This window comes from Myotis myotis, unplaced genomic scaffold, assembly GCF_014108235.1.
Source record: "Myotis myotis isolate mMyoMyo1 unplaced genomic scaffold, mMyoMyo1.p scaffold_m19_p_14, whole genome shotgun sequence".
NCBI lineage: Eukaryota > Metazoa > Chordata > Mammalia > Chiroptera > Vespertilionidae > Myotis > Myotis myotis.
In genome coordinates, this window is record NW_023416318.1 from 47,903,670 (window position 1) to 47,921,505 (window position 17,836).

Sequence of the window (17,836 nt, forward strand, 5' to 3'; positions counted from 1 at the left end):
GGCATCACACAAGTCACAGGACCCAGGGAGCAGCAGCTGCAGCCTGAGCTGCTTCGAGGGGGAATGACCAGCGTGAGGACTGGTGGACCCAGAGCTCCCGGGTGGCCTGGCTTTCATGCAGTCGTCCGGCGCCTGCGTGGTTGACACTGTCCTCCGGGCCGAGCATCTGACACAGAATAACAAGCCCCCAAAAGGTCATTCTCCAAAGACCAGTCAGGAGCAGTTTTATCCATAAAATATTTAATCAACTTATCTGTACAAAATATCAAAATGGCTACTGAGGAGTATACAAGCGTGTGTAACAAATATATACTGCTATGTCATTATCAAGAAAAATAGAGATTGCTGTTTTACAGTTCATTTACATTCTGATATGTACAATCTATTTAAACTCGAAAATACATATACACAGTGGGTTTGTACCTGCCCTTGAAGACTGCCCTGCTGGCTGGCCTGGGCACGGGCGGCATTCACAACGTCAGCTCCTGCCGCCCCAAGGGCCAGGCTGGGGGGCCAGGAGACAACCCCATCTCCAGCCTTGGAGTCCTGCTCTGGCCAAACCAGTTCTGGAAGATTGCCCACAAAGGTGATTTCGGCTGGAGTTAAATGAGGGTTTAAAAACCACACCCATTCCCCTTCTTACTCCAGAGCCAAGCAGGGAAACAGCGAGTGTCAATGCCAAATGCAAGGGATTTCTAACCACCCCCAAATGATTAATTCTGTCTATAGCGGCTGAGGGAATGGCATGTTACTGAGCTGTGATGGCGCTGCTGTCCCTTCGCATTTTGCCCATTTCCTTAAAATCACAGTGTTGGCGTCAGTCACTGATGTGCATGTGCTCGGTAAGGGGTGGGGTACCCATTGTGTCAGGTGCTGCTGCCCACCCAGGACCCGTGGAAACCGTACCACCTGGTACGCTGGTGCAGGAGCTCTGCAGAAACCGTTATGGAGAAAACAGCTGCTTCATTATATATATTTTTAGAAAAAAAAAGCTTCAGAATCCCCTGTTGTCATCTGCTAAAGGGCAAGTTGCGGTCAGTATGTGTGTGTGTGTATGTGTATGTATGTAGAGAGATTTTTAGAGAGAGAGGAAGGGAAAGGGAGAGAGAGAAAAACATCGATGTAAGAGTGAACCATCAATCAGCTGCCTCCTGCAGGCCCCCTTCCAGGGATGGAGCCTGCAACCCAGGCATGTGCCCTCACCGGGAATGGAACCGGCAACCTTTCGGTGCATAGGATGGTGCCCAACCAACTGAGCAACACTGGCCCCAGGGCCAGCAACTTAATCCTTGTAAAAAATGCACTAACTTTTCATTTGAGGTGAAATACTTTGAGCTAAAAGACCTAAAGCGATGCAAATATGATTCTTTGTCACAGAAAACATAAGAGCTGTTTGCACCACAGTATAAAGTGCAGAGGAAGAAGACTCTAAGGAAGCTGGTGTTCTCTCTCTGACGTGTTTGAGGTGGAGAATGCCAGAGAAGTGCCCTGTCCAGCGTCTCTGTGGAGTACTGCCCGGCCAGACACGCTTTATCCCCGGCTTGCTTGCTGCCTGGATCACCATTTTCTAAACAAAATGCTGAGTGGCTGCCTTTGCTCTGACTCTGACAGGTCCTGACCCAGAAATATAAGTTGCCAAGAAATAAGCCCGACTCGTGGGCGCACCCCTTCCTCAAGCCGCCTGCTCACCTCAAGCCAAGCTGCTGCCCCGAGCCACGGGAGAAACTCAGACACGGACACGAGTATCTTTCTCTGCCCTTGGCAGCCTTTAGTCACTCAGAGACAAGCATGCAGACAAGGAAAAGCCCTTCAAAACACCTTGTCCCTGCTTTTCAGACTCACTGACCCACTGACAAATGCAGGTGAGGACTGCCCACATGTGTGAGGTCTGAGCAAAGCCAGGCTCGATAGTAGGACAGTTCGTACAACAGGTACAAATTGTGTGCAATTTCCCCAAACCACCAGCTTGCTGGCCTGGGTGCTGCCCTTCCCAGCCAGTAGCCCTGGGAGCGTCCTCGAGGGACGTGCAGCCCACGCACTTGGATCGGCGTGTTTACCTCTAATCAGCAGGACTCCTATAAATAAGCCTCACAGGGAGCCTGGTGTTTGTCAGCCACGAGCACACCTCAGCCCTGGAAGGTTCTGTGGGGGCCCTAGATGCTGGCTGTCAGATGTCTGAGTAGGGTCTCGGCCCAGAACAGGCACCTCACCCTGTTTCACGATGGAGCAACTGCCTGGGTGTGGTGGTTGCCACCGCAGGTCAGTAGAACAGCGCAGATCATCCTGCGAAGAAAAGAGCCCCTGGCCCACCGCCAGCCTGGCCAAAGCTCCAGCCCCTGCCTCGCCACACGCCTGTGTGCCAGCGCCCAAAAGGTGGATGAGCACAGAAATGCCAAAGCGAGCAGCTGGCCACCTCCTGGAAGGTCCGCACCGGCAGGCCTAACGGCGCTGGGATTCCACTGTCAGAAGCTTTTCCTTGCTTTTCTAGACAACTTACTTCATGTCCCGTTAGGAAAAAAGGATAAAAAGTTTCCGCAGAAGGAAATGTGTCAGGCAAAAAAAACAAAGAGTGCAAACTGTGCTTCAGACACCAGCCCGCTGGGCCATTTTGCCAACACTCACCCGCCTGCAGCAGCACCTGGCGAGGAGAGGCCTGAACTCTGCGGCCCTCTTGCCGTTGGACGGGGTGCATGTGGGAAAAGGCAGCCCTTTCTTCTGCCAGGACAGATGCAGGGAGGGCCAGAAGGACTGCTCCGGGAGGTGTGCACGGCAGGAGGAAGCCAACCATCGCCCACAGACCATGCACTTTTAAGTATAAACCTGACCTGAAATGCAAACTAATTCTCGATGACCTCACGCCCTGCAATTGCACCATCCCAGGTGGCTCTGCTGAAACTACTGCTGCTGCCACAAAGCACCAACCGGAACTTTTCCTGGCCAGGAGAGTCTACAGCCGAGTCCCAGGCCCGCTGTCGACCCGGCACCAGTGATTATGGTGAAGCTGGTTGTGTGAACATGAGCGGAAAACACCCCTGAATGAATGAAGCCCACAGGGCAGACGCCAAGCCTTCAATCACCCCCACAGATGATGGAGGCCAACCTCCGACCCTCTCCCTGCAGCCCCATCCTCCCAGGAGGCCACTGGGAAGAACAGGCTTCTCTCACCTGGAGCCTCCCTGGGGTTACCTGCTTGTGCAGCCCTACGCTCTGGGCACGGATAAGAGTCCGGCACAAACGGAGGAGCCTGCTCCAGCCTGACTGGCCAGAAGGCCCAGCTGCCTGAGAACTTAGAAACAGCATCTTTTCGCTTCCCCCTTCTATGGTTTCTTCATGTTAAAGTCCGCCCCCATTTCCAGGCCATCAGGCAGGAGAGAAAGAGAAGCCATCTGATACCTGCCCCTGGTTCACTCCCTGGCAAGCTGGTCCAGACATAGCCATGGGCTGGGGACCTGGTGGAGCAGTCCACCCTTTGACGGGCTGGCTTGCCTGGCCCAGGGGCTCTGGGACAGACCAGGTCCCTGGCTGGGCTGCCAACAAGGCACAGCCCATTCTTCCTTCTGCTGCCCGGGGAGGCACCAGCAGCAGGTGGAGCCTTCCCAGGACGTGGTCCCAGGACAATCCCAGCCCAAGGGTGGCTCTGCCCATCGCTCCGTGAGCACAGGGAAACTTGGGCTGGGTTGGCAATGCCCCTCAGCAGGGACACAGGAAAGGTCCTGGCTTTGGTGAGCTGAGCCCCACCCCCGAGGTCCTGGCCTCCCGGCGCTGGCCTTGCCTCCGGATGGAAGTCAACGCAGCAAGAGCTGTGATGGTGTGAGAGGGCTGGGGTCAGAAGGGGACCTTTCCCGAGAACCATGGCACTGAGCTGACGCTCGGCGCAGGGAGGAGACTGCCCACGGCTTGTCTAGACCTCTCAGGAAGTGCCTTGTGGAGCCCTGAACGGGCAGGTGGCTGTAGGGCAGTTCACCCCGGGGCACACGAAGCCCACAGCAGGCCGGACTGTGGCGCCACTCAGATACCCTCGGAGGGATCCATCACTTCTCGCTCACATGCTCACTCCCCACCTTTTCTAACTGCTGGGTTCACGTGTCTGCTGACTCCTTCCTTCCCAACCCTGACACTTTCTGAGAGGACACTGCAGGCCCTGCCCTCCCTGGACTCACCGCTGCTTTCCAGAGCTCCGTCCATCCGCCAGGCCCCCTGGCAGCCACTTGAGGCCCCTGGCCCGCAGCCCACTGACAGGGCCCTGCTTCCCACCTGGGGAAGGTCTGCATCCCCGCTGACAGCTGCTCCCGGGAATCAGCAAGGCTCCCCCTGCCCCCCATGACTTTGGTGGCCAGAGGCAGCTGTGGTGCTGTCCCCTTCACAGGATTTCCTGGAGACCAGATTCAAGCAGGGTAAGGGTCTGCCTTTTTCTGGGCACAAGCAGCTCTGGGCAAGCGTCCGTTTTTCTCCCTGCTCTAAGGAGAAAGTCAGGCTGCAATCCCCAGCTCTTTTCTGCCCTGAGTGAATGGAACTGCGAACTGGACCCATGATTTGTAGGATCTGAATCCTCCTCCGACTACACCCACAGGGTGGTCAGTACTCTCTCCGGCACTGAGCGAGGTTCCCATTCCTGCCAACACCTGGAGACTGTCGTGGAGAAGTCACTGCACGGGGTTTGGTGGGCGTGGCTCCACTGTCACACAATCACCCCTGCTCTCTTGCCCATGCCACATGAGGCAGAAAATGCCAGGACGGTGACGTGAAGGACGGCGTGTGCACACTGAAGGCGTCCCCAAGCCAAGGGGACACAGCCCGCCACGCCCTCGCAGGACCCAGCCCCAGAGCTTGGAAAGCCAGCATTCAGCCGGGGAAGCGTTGGGCATCGGTGGGCATGGCCGCCTGCCAGTGTAGGGTTCTCCCTTCCTCCTGGAGCCTGGTTTCCAGCAGCAGTGACCAGACCGTGTCAGTGTCTGGCGGATGCACCAGCCCCTCAGGCCAAGCTGGGCTGCCCAGCCTTCCTCTCTAGCAGGAAGAGTGGTTCAGATGATCTCAACAGGAGCGCCCAGTTCTCCCCAGCAACATGGAAAGCTCCACTTACTGCAGGAGGAATACTGCGGTGAGGGGGGCTGCCTTTACTCACAGTCCTGACACACTACCCTGCTTGCCAGCAGCCAACTCACCCACCAGTGGTGCCCCCCCTGCCTAGAAGACAGGTGGGTAGGCAGTCCAGGGCATTACCAACTGTCCTGGCAGAACCCCTTCTCCACACCTTGTCAAAGCTGGTCTGATCAGATCTCAGCAGCCACAACCGGCTGCCTCCACACATGGCGGCCCTTCTGCTGTCATTTCTATAGCGAAGCACATCCTCTCCATTCACCTACGTTTAACTCAGAGACACCGGGGGCTGAGCAGAGCTGCCGCGGAACACGGGTGGTCTCTGTGGTTCCAGGCGGCTCCAGGGGAGACCCAGGAGGCATTCCTTTTGTGTGGTGAGCAAAGAGCACACTGAAGGCATTGGGGCCACGAAGGAACTGTCACTGGCCAAGGACAGCACCCTCCACCCCCTCACCAGGTGCAACCTGGACTCCAGATGCATGAAGACCACTCCCCCGTATCATGTAGGTCATGGTAGAAGGAGATCGTCAGAAGGAAATGGAGAAAATGGAGTTTTTCCTGCCACAGAAAGCTCAGGCTAAATCCTAATTTCTTCTCCCACATTTTTTCTAGTCCCTGAAGAAATATCTAAATGTTTGCTTTTGTCCAAAGATAGTAAGTCCCCTAGAATTGCTTCAGGATAATATTTAGCTATAGTTTTTCATTAGCTCCCTTTCTAAAACCTCTAACATTACAGCTTTTAGTCTTCACATGACAGGTATCGGAGCAATCGTTATTAAAATCAGAGTTTGCAAAGGAGTGGGGCTTCTCTGGCAAAAATCCATACACGTAACAGGGCTATCTAGGCCCAGCCACTGCAACGGGAGGGACGTGAAGTGTAGCAGCCACTTGGTGGGGGGGGGGGGGGGGGGGGGGTGGTGTTGGGATTTTAACCTGAAGAAACTTGCATTTTCTGGTTATTTATAGCTACCCACATAGCCACAGCATAGAAATTCACATTATAAATGTGTTTCTTTTCCTTTGGGGGAATTTTACAGGATAAAAAAGACTCGGGTGGGGCCCTTAAATCAGCTGTATCTAAATCTTTCATCTCTCTCTCTCTCTCTCTCTCTCTCTCTCTCTCTCTCTCTCTCTCTCTCTCTCCCTCTCTCTCCCCCGTAAGAATGGAATCACTGAGAATGAAAATGTGTATAATTGTTCCTGGACCTCAGCACCCAAAACAAGAAGGGTAGAATGAATCCTCTCAGGGACCCTAAAGACGAACACCCAGCACGGCCTTAAACAGGCGCACTCAGGAGCTGCGGGGAGTTTCAAAGCAGCCCTCCCAGCCCTAGACAGATGGACCCCAACTTATTTCTCTCCCCTCCGCCCACCATTTACACAGCCACAGAGGCCTCCCAGGCAGAGCTGAAACTATGAAGGCTGTCGTGTGTGAGCTACCCTTTTATGTGGACAGGCCTTCTACCATCTGCAAGACGCTTTGTGGCAAAATCAGGGCCTGGGGGATAGACTTCCGCCTCTGCTCCCCACACCAAGGCCCGAACCTCCCGAAGGGGCCACAGCAGCCCCCCTGCAAATGCCCCAGGACAGAGCCAGGACGGCGGGGACCTTCCTCCTGCTCTGAACCACCGGGTTTCGGGGAGTTGGATGCTCACAAAAGCACCTTTGTGTGGCTTCACTTCCCGTTACTATCACACTGCCAAAAACTACAGCAACAACACAGTGACAGCGTGTAAAAGCCGACACAGGCATGATAGCTAAGCACAAGCACATGTCCCCACTCTGAGTAAGCGTGGTGGAGGGGCTGCGCCTGCCCCCAGAATCCTCTGCAGGAGCCCGCCCAGGGCGGCCCTGCCTCTTTCCAGTCCTAAGCCCTCCTCGCAGATCCCTAGGAAAACCTCCTGGCAGGTTTCTAGGAAAAGCCATGGCTTCCTCCCACCCCCATTCCCAGACACTGCACTAGCCTCTCCCTGGGAGCCCCCCAAGGCACGGCCACCACCCCTGGCTGCCCAGCTCAGGAGCTGCAGATGCACCTCACCCCTTTCAGATCAGATCAGACTTGCCGTTTAAAACCTCTCCCCTATTTCACTCACCCTCCTAAAGAAGAATATCTTTTCTGCTTTCTAGATCATTCCCAATAGGAACTGGTTTTTAAAGAGAGAGAGGGCGCCGGCCTTGGCAGAGATCTAGGAGGGCCCACCAGGTGCTCTGACAAACGCTCCCGGTCAAAACGGAGGGGACACCTTCCATCTTAAAAGTCAAAGAACAGAGACAAGGCCTTTGCAGCTGCTCCTTCCCAGAATGGCTGGCCTCGGCGTGCCCCAGACCTTCAGAAAGGACCCTGCGGACCCCGGGCCCCACACCCCCAGAACCGGCCACCCAGCCAGAAACATAAAGGGGTGAGATAAAACTGAAGCAGGTACCCCTTTAGTTCACCCATTCTGGAGCCGGCAATTCCCTAGCCTGTTCCTACCTGATTTCGTGTCTGTTGTTTAACATTAACACAAACGCCACCCTCTCCCCAGAGGAGGCAGCGGGTGCATCGGTAACCTGTTCACCGAGTGTGCGTGGCTGTGACATCCCTAGCGCGGTCATCTCCACCCCGGGCTTTCCGGTGCAGTCACGGTAAATGGGTGCGTGAGTAAACGAGCTGTGGGTGTGAGTGTGGACCTGCGCGTTCTCTCCTCCGTGCGGGCGCGGGGCCAGAGTCCGACCGACCGGCACCCGCCCTCGGCGCCAGGCCCAGCCCTCAGCTGCTCTTCAGCAGGGGGTCCTCGGCGGCGCGGCTGCCCCCTCCCCGCCCGGCCCGGCCCGCCAGCTACCTGCAGCCGCACGCCTCCACCACCATGTCCTCGTATTGCTTGTAGACCACGTTGTTGGCGGCGTCGATGTAGAGGATGCTGATGGGGCTGAGGCGCGCGGGCACGCAGCAGGAGGCCGGCGCCGCGTCGGGCGCCATGGAGTTGAGCAGCGTCTGGATGATGGCGTGGTTGGTGGGCTCGAGGTGCGAGCGCAGCGGGAAGTCGCAGACGCCCTCGCAGTGGTACGCTTGGTAGTCCAGCGGCGCGATGATCCAGTCATCCCAGCCCAGCTCCTTAAAGTCCACGTGCAGCGGCTTGCGGCTACAGCGGGTCCGGCCCCGGCGCCCGTGGCCGCGGCCCGCGCCCCCGCCGCCGCCGCCGCCCGGCGCAGCCCGGGCCCCAGCCAGCGCGGTCCGCCGCCTCCTGCGACCGCCAAGGACAGCAGTCAGCGCCCCGGCGCCGGGTCCCGGGTCGGGCGGCTGTTCGGCGGCCGGCGCGGCCCCGAGGGTGCGGGCCTGGGCGCGGATCTCTCGGAACAGGCTCTCCTTTCTCTGCGTGCGGGAGGACACCACCAGCAGCGCGCGATCCTCCGCCGCCGCGCCGCCGCCGCCGCGAGCGCCGAAGCCCAGGCGTCCCAGCGCCAGCGGCCCCCGCGCCGGACCCGCCGCCGCGCGCAACCACAGGCAGAACGTGCGGGGGGCGCGCGGCTCCCGGCGGTGGCTCCGGACGGCGTCCGCCACGTCGAACACCTCCCAGCGCTCCCCGCTCAGGGGCTCGGCGGCCCGAGAGTGCAGCAGGCTCGGCGCGCGCGCGGCGTCGGGGCACGTGGACAGCTGCAGCAGCGGCGGGGGCGCCGGCGGGCCGCGGCCGTGCTCCGGGGGCTCGCGGCGCAGCACGCGCAGCTCCGCGCCCACCACCTCGTCCGCGTCGGCCAGGCTGGACAGGTCGAACAGGAACCTCTGGCCGGTCTCGGCTGCCGATTCGTCTGCAGGGGACGGGCAGAGACACAGAGAAAGAGCCGCCTGTGAACGGAGTTCGCACTCCTGGCCGTCGGGCCGCCTAACTGCAAAGGGCCAGACCCAGAGACGGGAGTGAGGCCCGCGGGAGCCGGCGCCCGCCCCCACGTCTCGGCCCCAGCCCGCAGCTGCCAGCCGGGTCCAGGGGAAAGGAAGTCCGACTTTCATGGAGCCAAAAGGCCCTCCACCGCGACAACCCGCCCGCATCCACTTACTGCTGAGCGGCGCGGCCAGGAGCGTACCCCCCACCCCCCCAGCCTAGACCAAGACTGCAGGACCGCCGCCTGCCCCAGAGCCACGGGCTCGCGGGGACTAAGTCGGAGGCCAGACTTTCTCTGCTGGTGGCGGACGTGGGCCTGGTGGACGCCTCGGAAGTCGTGCGCCCCTCCCAAGGCCCGGAGACGGTTTGCCCGGGAGCCCGAGCGATACGGGACCGCTCCTGTTTGGTCTGCCAAGCACCTACAGGAGCCGCGGTGTCCCGGCTGCACGAAACGGATAATTCCTGTCCCCAGAAAACTGCCCCTTCACTCCCTCAGCCCGGTCTGAAAGGTCCAGCCGGCTCCCAGGCAGATTCGTCCGGAGGGGACGCGTCAGCAGGGCTCCAGAGTCCCTCTAGTGCGCCCAGCCTCCTCGCTTCGCCCACGGAAAACAGACCCGGATCCGGCCCCAACGCTGCGGGTCGCGTTGCGGAGCTCCATGCTCAGCTTCTCCCAGTGTTCCCTCCGCCTCCGATGGAGGCGGGAAGGCCGCAAAGGGGCACCAGGGGCCTTATCAGAAGGGTGTGGGCAGCGTGACCACTGCCTTGCAGTGAGGGCAGTGGGCTACATGAGGTCTCTCGCCTCCAGGACCCCGTCTCTTCGCTGGCTTACTCTTTCTCTCCGCTATGACTTATCTCGGGCTTCCGAATTTTATTTCTTGTCGTATTCACTCTTGTCTTTGGGGGCTCAGAGAAAAAAAAAGTTGACATTCCACCAAGCAGCAGATAAGGAGCTCCCTTTGAAGGGGGTCATCTGGTTTCGTTTTGCCCCAAACACAGAGGCGGTGCAGACTCCCCACCAGTGGACATGTTTGCTCACCAGCCACCGTGGCCAGGCCCTGGGCTCTTGAGGTCCGAGGTGTGGGCACTGCCAGTGGCCTCCTGAGAGGCCTCAAGAAGCCCAGCTCTACGTTGGAGCTCAGGATGGAGAGGGAGGCAGCAGAGTCAATGAGCAAATACTCCCCTCCCCCCCAACACACAAACACACACACACACACACACACACACACACCCGGGCATGCTTTCTTCCCAGGCCTGGCTCTGGAGCACTTTCTCTGACCTTGCCCTACAGCCTCTCCCTGCTTCAAGGTGCTGCCACTGCAGCCCTTCCCTCCAGAGGGAGGAAGGACACACCGCCTTACCTGCCTTAACAGCCAAGCTGGCGGCCCAGGAAAGGATTTGGCTGAGGCTGAGGCACGCCCAACAACCAAAGAAAGAGGGTCTGGTGATTCTGCCAGCCTAGGGCCCTGCACACCCTAGCTCTCCCCTAACAGGGAGCCCACACAGCAGCCTTGGGGCTGGGGCTTCCCTGGGCCTGTACGCCAGGACCCAGCCTTCCGATGAGGACCGGAGCCTCCAGTCCTGGGCGCCCGCCAGGCCCTGAGAGGATGCTTGAAAGTTCTCCCCAGACTACAGGGCCATTGGGCCCAAGCTGTCCCTGCACCCAAAGTAAAGCAGCCTGTGTGTGTGTGTGTGTGTGTGTGTGTGTGTGTGTGTGTGTGTGTTGGGCAGGGTGGGTGACTTGCTCCCAGCCAGGGCCAATACTTGCTTTCCAGCCCCATTTGCCTTCCCTTCCCTCCTGCCTTTTATGCTGGGTCTCTGGCTGTTTAGAATTAAGGCTGAAATTACTTAAATCTCCCCTATCTATCTGCTTTAATGACATCAATAGAGATTAATAAAATCCAGATGACACAGCAATCACCACGGCCTCACCCGGCCCTACCTTTGGAGAGCCTGGGAGGGAGGGAGGAAGGTGGGGTGCTTGGTCCTAGAGAGGCCTGCATTCCTGCCCCACCGCTGGGCCCTTGGGAGTCCCGGACCACCAGCGGGCCCAGGGGCCCAGCACGGGAACCCACAGCCACACACCTGCACCCAGACGCGGCAGAGAAGTGCCTCTGTGTACCTGGTGATGCCGCCTGCCTCTCTAGGGCCATTTGCTTTGGTCTGATGCCTGCCTCTCTCTCGCATGCCCCTGAGTTACCCCCAATTCGTACAGCCCCCGAGAGACTGGGAGCTGCTCCTAGGTTGCTGCTAACGAAGAAGCGGCCACCACCGCTACCTCTACGCAGTCCCTCTCAGCCAGACCCCTCCTCCGGGTTCTCCGGGTCTCCCGCTCAGCCTGCCTGCCTCCTCGAGGGGGCCGCCGGCCGCCGGGCCAGGGCAACCCAGAGGGATGGACCCAGCCCTCCGCGGCCGGCCCGGGAGCTGCCGCGTCTCTCGCCACGATCCCGGCGCCGCAGGTTGGGAGCATGGGCCCGGGCGAAGTTTCTAACACCTGAGGCTGGGCCAGGCCGCCCCGGGATGGAATGGCGCAGGGGCACGGCGCCGGCGGCGGTCTCCAGCGAGACGGGACGGGACGGGATGGACGGGCGTAGCAGAGGCGCGAGTACCTTGGGTCGCCTGGTCCGCGAAGCCGGTGATGGTGTCCGCGCGGCCGTGGCGGCCAGAGCCCGCGGAGGAGGCGGCGGCGGCCCCGGCCGGAGCCCTCCCGGCCAGGCTCCGGTAAAGCGACATCATGAACTGGTGCGGCACCACCGAGCCGTTCCTGAAGCCGGAGCCGGCGGCGCGGCGCGAGGCGCGGGCCCCGGGAGCCGCGGCGGCCGGGGCAGCAGAGGCGCCCGCAGCCGCGACGAGGGTGCGCCCGCCGCCGCCGCCGCCCCCCGGGCCCTCGGCCGGCCCTGCCCCCGCCACTCGCAGCACCGCGGCGGCTTCGAGCCCGTCGCGGGGGCGGCAGGCGCTCAGCAGCCAGAGGCACAGCGCGGCGGCCGCGCTCAGGTCCATGGGCTCCGTGGGCCGGGCGGGCGGGCGGCGCGAGCTCCGTGGCTCCGGGAAGTCCCCCGGCGCCTTTTGAACATAGTGTTTAATAATGGGGGACGTGTGCGCGGCGAGCAGCGCCCCCTCCCACCCCACCCCACCCCACCCCCGCCGACGCCCGGAGCAGCGCCCCCTGCTGAACGCTCTCGTGGCCGCGCCGCGCCCCCCACTCCCGCCTGACGCGGAGTCCGGGGCAGGAGCCTCCCACCGCGTCCCCACCCCGCACCGGATCGCGGCGCCCCGACTCTGGACCCGCAGGGGACGCCGGCCAGGGCCTCCCGCACGAAACCAGGCCCCGCCTCCCTGCCCCGCGGCCTGGGGACCCCGCTCCCCCTCCGCCCGCGCCGCACCCGAGCCAAACGCGCCCCCCGGGTTTGGGGACTCCGGGAATCTCGGCACCCGCCCCACCCGGCTTCCTCCCACTCCCCTGCGGAGAGCCGCCCTCCCTCCCGGCTCGATTCCTCGAGCGCCCGGGCGCCAGAGGCTGGGGCGGCGGAACGGCCCGGCCCCGCCCGTCGGTGCCGAGAGCCCGTGGCCAAGGCGCACCGAGACGCCACGGGGTCGCGCGGGCCGGCCGCGAAGGCGCGTTTTTTGATAACCAGTTCGGCTGTGCCCCGCGCCTGCCACAGCCCCGAAGACCAGAGCCGGCGGCCGGAGCAGGGAAGGGGACCCGTAAGGAAGAGCGAGCAGCTGGACCGGCAGGCGGGAAAGACAGAAGGATGCGGACTGACGCTCGGAGAGCAAAGGTTTGGGCGCGGGACGTGCGCTTAAGCTGGAGCTCAGATCTCCAAAGAGCACAGGAATGACGAAGGCAGCGCCGGGGTGACAGGAGACTCCCGCGCGGGAGTGGCGCCCCAAGTTCTCTGTGCGTTGACAGTGAAGACCTCCTGCCAGCCCTCTACGGGTCTGGCTAACGGGAAAGGGCCACCGGGTATATTGGGGTGCAGCCAGAAGCCGGTGGGCGCGAAGACCCCCAGGGGGAGGGTGCCTCTGTACTTCTCCTCTCCCCACTCCCCCCCCCCCCCGCAGCGGTTGTCGCTCGCTGGGAGCCGGGTTGCTGGAGGGGGCGCCCAGCGGCGGTGGCTCCCAGGAGCGCACTCTCTCGGGCGCAGGGCATTTGTGTCCGTAGCGGCAGGGGCAGTTCCTAAGGCCAAGACTCAGGGGCAGGAGCAGGGGAGGGTGGTCGTAGGCGGGTGTGGCTCAGCTCCACCGGCAGCCGGAACTCCCCTGAGTGCGGGAGCCTCCGGCGGAATGAGGGGCTGCTGTTAGGCAGACGGAGGGGCTGAGCCCAGCGGACGCCCGAAGCGGGGCAGGTGCGTCCTTTTCCTTGAAAATTGCATTTGCTCCCGAACTGGAAATCTAGGCGGGGGCGGGGCATCACGGTCACTTGGAGTGGGAGATGAGCGTCAACGCGATGTCTCAGGACCCAAAGCCACGGGAGGTGCAGGTGCCACTCTCACCGACGCGTTGCACTCTGACACAGTTCCCTTGCATCAGCCGCTCCCTCCCAAGCGAACTCCTGGCCCATCCCGGCCACTGTGGAGACAAGGCCACTGGGAAACAGGGGCATAGGACGGGCAGGAGAGGCCTGGTGAGGGTCACTCCTCGCAGACCCCACGCCCATCAGGTGGGCGGAGAAGAAAGGCGTGAGATGAGGTTGGGAAGGTCTGGGCAGCAAGGGTGGCGTGGAACTGGGATGGCCAAGACTGGTCAGAGAGCATCGCCACAGGTGTCCCTGCTAGAGTCACCACCACTGGTCGGGCTCATCAAGGCTCAGCGTGGGGCTTCCTCTTGGGGGCTGCAGGGGCCTTTGGTGGTGGGGGAAAGGGGCAGGCAGGAGGGAGACCTGCACGTTGTGCTCGACCTGCTGCTAAGCGCATTTTGAAGGGAAATTCTTCTGGCCTCTGTGTTGCCCCAGCAGTCACTGGGCAGCTGTTGAGGAGCCCAGAGGCAGGTGCAAGAAGTTTCGAGAAGGCTGGGAGCAAACTGGCACCGGAGTTCTAACTTCATCCTGCATCGGTCTAATGACCACCCCCAACCTCCAGAATCCCAGACTCCTGCTGTCTCAGAGAGAGGAGGTGAGTTTGGCTCCAACAGGGGAAGAGGAGGAAAGCCACAGGGATAGGGAGTGGGGTTGAGGGTGTTTCTTGACTGAGGTGGGGAGGGCTGGTCCCCACATTCTCACCCCAGGTCCTTACCTCGGAGAACACTTTTGCTGCTCATCCCTCCCCTGCAGAAGCTGTTTGCTTTCTCTGAGGATTTGGTCTTTGATTCAGGACACAGAATCCCAGGATCTGGAAGAAACTTTGGGGTTGTCTAGGGCCTAGACAAAATGCACAGTTTGCAGTGGTCGGCAAACTGCGGCTCGCAAGCCACATGCGGCTCTTTGGCCCCTTGAGTGTGGCTCTTCCACAAAATAACAACTTCTGCGCATGGGCCACGAAGTTTCGATCGCACTATATGTGCGCGCCTGCACGTGGTATTTTGTGGAAGAGCCGCACTGAAGGGGCCAAAGAGCCGCATGTGGCTCACGAGCCGCTGTTTGCCGACCATGAGCCTAGGTATACAGCAGGTTATACCATCTAGGTTTGTGTAAGTACACTCTATGACCCTTGCACAAAGACAAAATCACCTAATGATGAATTTGTCAGACCATGTCTCCGTTTCTGAATTGTAGCAGGGATTATAATTGGAACAGCAGAGAACCGGTAGAGGAGGGAAGTGGTAATTTATTAGAATTTTCAAGAAAATGCCTCTCTGTAAGTCATATTCAAGTTGAGGCAAGAAGATAAGGGCCTAGCCCTGTGGTCGGCAAACTGCGGCTCGAGAGCCACATGCGGCTCTTTGGCCCCTTGAGTGTGGCTCTTCCTAAGCCTTAGGAGGACCTTAATTAAGTTAATAACAATGTACCTACCTATATAGTTTAAGTTTAAAAAATTTGGCTCTCAGAAGAAATTTCAATCGTTGTACTGTTGACATTTGGCTCTGTTGACTAATGAGTTTGCTGACCACGGGTCTAGACCAACCTCCATGCCATGCCTGAATTGTAACAAACTGCTACCCAGGCAGTGCTTGTGGGGACAGGGCGCCCCAACCCCAGGCGGCCTTCTGATAGCTCTGAACGTGACCATGTTTTGTCTTAGCAGACCCAGGAGAGACACAGCATCTCCCAGGCAACTTCGCAGCGGGGATTTACATGCCACCTGGAAACACGCGTCTGGAACATGAGTTCAAGCCCCTTGGGAAGTTAGTCTTGGATTCTGCCGGCTGGTCACCTTGTGGTGACCTTCAAGCACCAGAACTTGGGTCAGCTGCAGGGACAGTCTACTCAGCTTCAAGCCACATCCCAACCCCAGTCCCTCATGTCTGATGCCCTGAGCACAAGGACGTCCCTTAGAGACAGATGTGTGCAAGGTTATAAGGAAGCCAGGTCCCCAAGGTGGGCAAGTGATCAGACGCTGTTACTGGGCATCACAGCCTCCTGGGATGGCGGGTCCCCTCTGCGCTCCTGTTCCTTTGTTCTCCAGGCAGCACAGAAGGTCTCACCACAGCTCTGCCCTGGGCACCCTGTAGACAAGGCGTAATGAGGACTCAGCCTCTGCCTTGTCCACTTTTGGGGTGTGCGGGGTCCCTGCAAAAAAGCATTATTTCAGAAGACAGAACAGGTGCTCCCCGGCCATGACTGGTTGGTGCTCCTGAGAGTCAAGAGACCCGAATTCGCCCAGCTGGCGTGACTCAGTGGTTGAGCATTGACCTATGAACCAGGAAGTCACAGTTCAATTCCCGGTCAGGGCACATGGCTGGGTTGCCGCCTTGATCCCCAGTTTGGGGGGTGCAGGAGGCAGCCAGTCAATGATTCGCTCTCATTATTGATGTTTCCATCTCTCTGTCCCTCTCCCTTTCTCTCTGACATCAATACAAATAGATATTTTTAAAGAGACCAGAATTCAAATCCTGCCTCTAACCTCAAGCTGCAAGTCCCTTAGCCCTAACTAGCTTTAGATCCTCAAATGCACAGTGAGGCTGACAATCAAATGTCCACTGAGGGTTCACCTGTGAGAGGTGAAGGGCATGTGGGCATGGGGCCGCTGCCAGGCACCCGGCCAGGAGCCTGCCCTCGGTCTGGACCTACCATGGCCCCTGGCCTTTGTGACTCAGAGCTGGAGAGAGGGTTAGGCTGGAGCTCTGCCCTGAGGAAGGTATCGCTGGGAGGGCAGGAGAGGGAAGGTGGTGATGTTACCTGCAGAGGCAGCTGCCTGCTGGCCCTCACTACACCTGGTGGTACTGATCTCCACTCAGCCAAGAGGTGCTGCAAATGTCTCCCCCAGAAAGGCCTGGATGGGCTGCCTGGGCCACAGGTGTGGGAAGATTCCAGCAGTGCTCTGGCTGGACTTCCTGTCTGATGCTGGGGCTGGGTTTCCTTGGGCTCTGAGGAATTTCCCAGGGCTGCCCTGCTCCAGGTTACCCCCGGCAACAGCTCTGGCATCTACACCCAGTGGGCTGCAGCCAGGCTCAGGGCCACTGGCTTGACCTGCCACTGGCTTGACCTGCCATTGGGCTCTGGGCCTTTGCATGGGGGAGGGGAGGGGACAGAAAAGGGAGGAGGGTGGGTTCTTTCCCCGAAGTTCCACAGGGGACCTCTCTGAGCCCTCTGTTTGGGACAAATGCAGAGGGCTGGCGGACACTGCCATCTGCTGGTCACCGGTAATGTGTGCTACCACTACACCCCAGCTTCTGCTGTGCATCTCTGGGGCTTTCCATGGAGGGAAGGCGGGAAGGGCAGAGGGTCTGCGTGTTTCCCGGGCCAGGTTTACAGACTCAGCTTTTCCGTTCCGGAGCCACTTTGGCAGGTGTCAGGGTCTCGGCTTCTCATCCCATGGTGAGGTGAGTCCATATGAGAGGGTCTGTCATACCCTGCATCCTCTACCTCTAAACCCCCTTGCCCTGATCCAGCTGTAGCCCCAACGGCAGCCATCAGAGGCATGCCAGGCACAGCGAGTGAGCCCACAGAGGGAAGGAGGCAGAAGGGTCAGGACAGGGACCTGGAGGCAGCAGGTCCACCGACACACTGAGAGCACAGGGCAGGAGGGTCCTCTCACTGAGACGCCCAGAGCCTCCACGGGCCTGGAGAGAGGCCCAGATCAGCGGGTATTATTGAATGTGTGAATGAATGAATGAGTGAGCCATGAGAGAGCTCTGGCTGGTTTGGCTCAGTGGATAGAGCGTCAGCCTGTGGACTAAAGGGTCCCAGGTTTGATTCCAGTCAAGGGCACATGCCCGGGTTGTGGGCTCCATCCCCAGTGGGGGCATGCAAGAGGCAGCCGACCAAGAAAGCCTAGAGAGAGAGAGAGAGAGAGAGAGAGAGAGAGAGAGAGAGAGAGGAGAGTAGCTTTGTGATGGAGTCCAACTAGGAGAAGAAACAGAGCAGAGTCTTGTCTTCTTAGTTGCTAAACATTAGAACAACACAAACACAATGACTAAATGTCTTTTTGTGCCAGGCCCTGGGCTGAGTATTTTACAGGTGGTTGCAAAGAAGTGGGAAGTTTGTGGATCTGAGTTCCAGGGCGGTGGGGTGGGAAAGGGAGGCTGGTTCTTTGGGGAAATACAGTCAAGCAGAAGCCCTACCTACTCTTCCCAGAGTGTGGGGAGCCGCTCTGGGAGGGGGTGTCCTTAGGAAGGGAGGGCCTGAGCAGGAGGGTACCCGGAGAGGGGACTGCACACAGAGAGGTGAGCGGCTCTGTGAGAGGGAAGCTTTGGGTGACAGACTCCTTGGCAAAGTGTAGACTCCTCTGAGCACCTTCTCCACTAGACCTTGACCTCCCGCCTTCTCTCCACCCCCACCCCGCCCCACA

The 17,836-nt window shown here is 59.8% G+C and overlaps 1 protein-coding gene across 1 annotated transcript; it reads right to left on the bottom strand.

The window, feature by feature from the left end:
• Positions 1 to 7,915: 7,915 nt before the first annotated feature.
• GDF7 (growth differentiation factor 7) lies at positions 7,916 to 11,951 on the bottom strand. Its single transcript, XM_036334420.1, has 2 exons — positions 11,561 to 11,951; positions 7,916 to 8,883 (listed from the first exon to the last, which is right to left on the bottom strand). Exons 1-2 carry the CDS (start codon positions 11,949 to 11,951, stop codon positions 7,916 to 7,918), a joined length of 1,359 nt encoding a protein of 452 aa, XP_036190313.1.
• Positions 11,952 to 17,836: the final 5,885 nt, after the last annotated feature.

Coding starts and splice junctions, on each gene's coding strand:
- GDF7 (XM_036334420.1), bottom strand. CDS start 11,951: ATGGACCTGAGCGCGGCCGCCGCGCTGTGCCTCTGGCTGCTGAGCGCC. Junction 8,884..11,560: donor CGCGGACCAGGCGACCCAAG/GTACTCGCGCCT, acceptor CGTCCCCTGCAG/ACGAATCGGCAGCCGAGACC.